The sequence below is a fragment of the Malania oleifera genome, chromosome 10, assembly GCF_029873635.1.
Source record: "Malania oleifera isolate guangnan ecotype guangnan chromosome 10, ASM2987363v1, whole genome shotgun sequence".
NCBI lineage: Eukaryota > Viridiplantae > Streptophyta > Magnoliopsida > Santalales > Ximeniaceae > Malania > Malania oleifera.
Window position 1 is genome coordinate 63,609,992 of NC_080426.1, and position 5,127 is coordinate 63,615,118.

The 5,127-nt window shown below is 42.1% G+C and overlaps 1 protein-coding gene across 1 annotated transcript; it reads left to right on the forward strand.

The window, feature by feature from the left end:
- Positions 1-1,658: 1,658 nt before the first annotated feature.
- On the forward strand, positions 1,659-3,905 carry LOC131166713 (uncharacterized). The gene has a single exon (XM_058125290.1). It carries the CDS (start codon positions 1,659-1,661, stop codon positions 3,903-3,905), a length of 2,247 nt encoding a protein of 748 aa, XP_057981273.1.
- Positions 3,906-5,127: the final 1,222 nt, after the last annotated feature.

Consider the following 5,127-nt stretch of genomic DNA (forward strand, 5'->3'; position numbering starts at 1 on the left):
CAGAAAGCTCAGTGTTTACAATTAGAAAGGGAAATAATGGCATTAAGAAAGAAAAGACGAGCACTCCAAGTAGCATTGGACCAGAAGTCTCAGATGTTAGAAGAAGCCAGAACTGAAAATGAAAGGAAATCACTCTACATACAGGAATTAGAAAATCAGTGGGATGAGCAGAGAGGCAAATATAACCAAGTTCTGGAAAAGATGGAGCCGTGCATAACAAAAGCTGGCTACTGGGAAGCCAAGTTCCGAGCTTTGCATAAGAAGATGACACAGCAAGATGTAGAGGTTATGAAATCATGAGCAGATCTTGGTTCAATATTCGATTGGATTATTTCTGAAAGTGTTGTAGGCAATAAAAATAAGGAACAGGGATGAATGACATATTGTATAAAAGGATCCTTTTAATGAAAAGCAGATTTTTCTTCTAGAATGATGATGATCTTTTCCATGAACCTTGGTTAAAGTGCATTAGGTTGCATACATATGTTTCATATTTGTGAAATTTACACGACCATTGCATTTCATGCATTCATATCTATGCATTCACGATTCTAAAAAGGGAAAGTTTTGGTTTGCAGTGCCTAGCGACAAAATTTGTCTAAGCAAGCAACATTGAGACTGTCACGCGTCGATACAATACCAGGAGAAGGGCAAAAGAAATGAGTGAACAATTGGAAGGTAGAGTCCTGGGTATAGAGCAAGGACAAGAAGAATTGAATGAAAAAATGAGCAAGATCCTGGAATTGTTGACGAACAAAGGAAAAGCAGTGCAGAATGATCCGGAGACAGATATGGATCCTACTCATCCTCCAGGGTTTACCCCAGTACATGGGCAAACGTCAGTTCCACTACCTGGCGTCATGGAGGGTTCAATGCCAAGTATACCCCCGTTCATCCCTAATATACCAGTCCAGGGGTTTCCAGTAGTGGGGACTCCCCCATTAGTAGCTTCTGATTTGGGGGTGAACAGATCTGAAACTGAACGTCGATACGATGTACTAGAGGAACGTCTGAGAGCTATTGAAGGATCCAATACATTCGATTCTGTAGATCCCAATGATTTATGCCTCGTGCCAAAGGTCACCCTGCCACCAAAATTCAAAGTACCAGATTTTGAAAAATTTAATGGAACTAATTGTCCTCGAACTCACCTGCGCCTGTATTGCCAAAAAATGGCTGCCCATTCTGATAATGAGAGACTAATGATGCATTGCTTTCAAGACAGCTTGACAGGGGCGGCTATCAGGTGGTATATTCAACAAGATCGGACTCGGATCCGCACATGGAAAGATCTGGCTAATTCTTTTATAGCTCAATACCACCATGTTATAGAAATGGCACCCGATCGTATGACCTTGCAGAGTATGCAAATGAAGCCCACCGAAACATTTAGAGAATATGCATATAGGTGGAGGGACATGTCTGTCCAGGTCAATCCTCCAGTGGAAGATATTGAGGCTATTTCCCTATTTGTGAATACCTTGAAAGATCCTTACATCGGGCATCTCCTAGGGGCAACCCCCCATGACTTCATGGACATTGTTTCTATCGGAGAGAGGATTGAGACGGCCATCAAAGTCGGGAGAACTAAAAGTATTAGTACAGAGACTGGTCTAGGCAAGAAGTGGACAAGCAAGAAAAAGGAAGAAGAGGTCCAGATGGTTCAAAGACAACAATATCAAAGAGAGCATGGCCAAGGGGCTAGGAGGAATTTTGTTTTCGAGCCCTCTGTCAATCAGACTGTTCATACGGGAGGTAGACCCCAAGTTGTTCCTTCCGGGGCCATGCCCGCCCAACCGAATATGCGAACTCATGATAGAGGCATCCAGAGAAATATGAGAAGGATAGATCCTATTCCAATGACATACTCAGAATTATTCCCACAATTGATGGAGAGGAACTTAGTTTCAGTCATTCCTGGAACGGTCGTTACGGCACCTTTACCACAATGGTATGACCCCGAAGCCAAGTGTGCATATCACGCTAACACTCCCGGGCACACTATTGAACGTTGTTGGGCATTCAAAAATAAGGTTCAAACACTAAGAGAAGCCGGATGGCTAGAATTTGATGATAAACAACCAGGAATTCAAGGGAACCCTTTGCCCAATCATGGGGGTAACAATGTCGGAATGATAGAAGAAGGGACGAATGAGGTAGATTTTGAACAAATGTCTTTAGATTGGGTGTTCAATGAACTTATTGCGGCAGGTCGGATAGGGCAAGAGGCTGTTTGCCCCACTAATGCACTTTGTTTATGTCAGAGTAAAGATGGAAGATCTGTGAAAAAGTGTGTAACTTCTAGAATGTTTTTGCAAAAGATGGTGGATAACAAGTTTATAGAGTTTGGTTGTACCCGCAAAAGTGGAGAGATTGCAGTCATTGGGGAAAACGGGCCGGTATATCATCATTGCACTAATCAACCATTCATACCTACCATGAACAAGGCTCTTCCCACACAGGAAGCGCCAGCTCGCTTGGTGATCTCTACTCCTAGGCCATTCCCATACAAGAGTAACCAAGCAGTACCCTGGAAATATGAATGTGAAGCGTATGTCGAAGGAAGCACCAACAATATAGCAGGGGTGAAAGGGATAACTCGAAGTGGTAGGGTGTATATGCCAGATTCTTCTAAAACAAATCGACAGAATGTTGGGGAACCGGACAGGGCAGTGAAAAGTCCAATATCTAATGGAGAGGCCGAAGAATTCCTGAAGATAATAAAGCATAGCGAGTACAACATCGTGGACCAACTAAAGAAAATGCCGGCTCACATATCTATTTTGTCGCTTCTACTAAATTCAGAAACCCATCGGGAGGCGTTACTTAAAGTCCTGAATCAAGCCTACATTCCCCAAGATATCAGCGTTGATAAATTCAATCATGTGATCGGAAGTCTAGCAGCCTCCAATTACATCACTTTTACTGATGAAGAAATTCCGCCAGAAGGCCAGGGGCACAACAAGGCGTTGCATATATCCACCAAATGTAAGGATCATATGATGTCTCGAGTCCTGATAGATAATGGATCATCCCTCAATGTTATGCCAATGACTATACTGCAAAGGTTACCCATTGACCCTTCTTATGTGACACCAAACAATTTGGTGGTGCGTCCCTTCGATGGGACACGAAGAGAGTCAGTAGGGTCGCTTGACATCCCTATTCAGATTGGACCCGTAACCTTCAATATCACTTTTCAAGTCATGGATATTACGCCTTCATACAGTTGTCTCTTGGGAAGACCTTGGATACATAATACTGGGGCAGTTCCCTCCTCTTTGCATCAGCGAGTGAAATTTATAGTAGGGGATAAACTGGTATGTGTTTATGGAGAAACCGATATAATGGTTACTAAACCTTCTTCCACTCCCTATGTGGAAGCAGCTGAAGAAGCCCATGAAGATTCATTTCGAGCATTTGAGATCATCAACGTCATTACTATAATAGAGGGATCTTTTATCCCTCAACCTCGGATCTCTTCTTCCACACGCATGGTGGCCGCTAAAATGATTAAATCAAGGTTTTGCCCGGGAAAAGGGTTGGGGAAGTATCTTCAGGGCATCGCAATGCCATTGTTACCAGAAGGCATGAATGAGAGATACGGCATCGGATATACTCCTACTTTAGCTGACCATAAGAAGAAGGCAGAAGAGAAAAGAATAATCCGAATCGAGAGGCGCACAGGAAGAGTAAGTACCAAGTGGGGGGTAGAAGTCCCGCCAATGAATCAGACCTTTCGAAAGGGCAATCAAGTCACTCTTGAGGAAGAAATGAAACAGATGAGCATATTGGCCTTAGAATCAGGGGACCACATGAATGACTCGAGTAGATGGATCTACCCATTGACAGGAGCAGAAATTCAGAACTGGACATCTTTTGATTACCCAATTCACTTCATGTAATGGCTTTTGCTCATTTTGCTTTCTTTTTGTAATCCGTGGACATTATTGCCTCGGACCGTTTGTCTTTTTCATCAATAAAACCAGTATGCATTTCTTTCGCATTTATTGCATCATTGGGTCATTTGTCAAAGAATTGTTTACCTTTGTTTTATGCAGGGAATAGGGAAAATAATCATACCAGTATTCAGGAGCCAGAAATTGATGTTAACTTTGAAAACTTAATCCTAGAAGCTGAAATAGAAGAGGAGACTGACTTATCACCTGAAATGCAAAGAATGTTGAAATCAGATGAAAAACCAACTTTAACCAGTAGCGACCCCCACGGTCACAATAAATTTGGGGACTAATGAGGAATCAAAAGAAGTAAAAATCGGGGCACTGTTGGGAGGAAAAGAAAGATGCGAAATGATAAACCTTTTGAAGGAATACCAAGATGTTTTCGCATGGTCCTATCAGGACATGCCGGGTTTGGATACGGACTTAGTAACACATAAAATACCCATTTACCCAGATAGCAAGCCGGTAAAACAGAAACTGAGGAGAATGCGCCCAGATATGTTGATCAAAATAAAAGAAGAGGGTACAAAAGCAGTTTGAGGCTGGTTTTTTAGAAGTAGCCAAATATCCAGAGTGGATGGCCATGTAGTTCCAATAATGAGAAAAATGGAAAAGTGAGAGTCTGTGTTGACTATCGAGACTTGAATAAAGCTAGCCCTAAAGATAATTTCCCACTTCCACACATAGATGTGCTGGTAGACATACCGCGTGACATGCCCTGTTTTCATTCATGGATGGGTTTTCTGGATATAATCAAATTAAGATGGCCCCAGAAGATAAAGATAAGACCACGTTCATCACCTTATGGGGGACCTTTTGCTACAAGGTTATGCCCTTTGGTTTAAAGAATGCAGGGGCAACCTATCAGAGAGCCATGGTAAACGCTATTCCATGACTTGATGCATAAGGAGATAGAAGTATATGTGGACGACATGATTGTTAAGGTCTCGAGATGAGTATAGCCATGTGATGAACTTAAGGAAGCTATTAAAAGGCTACGAAAATGTCAACTGAAATTAAATCCAGAAAAATGTACATTCGGAGCTTCTTCAGGAAAACTGTTGGGATTTATCGTAAGTGAGAAAGGGATTGAAGTAGACCCAGATAAAATAAAAGCTATTCGAGAAATGCCTAGTCCCAAAACTGAAAAAGAAGTCAGGAGTTT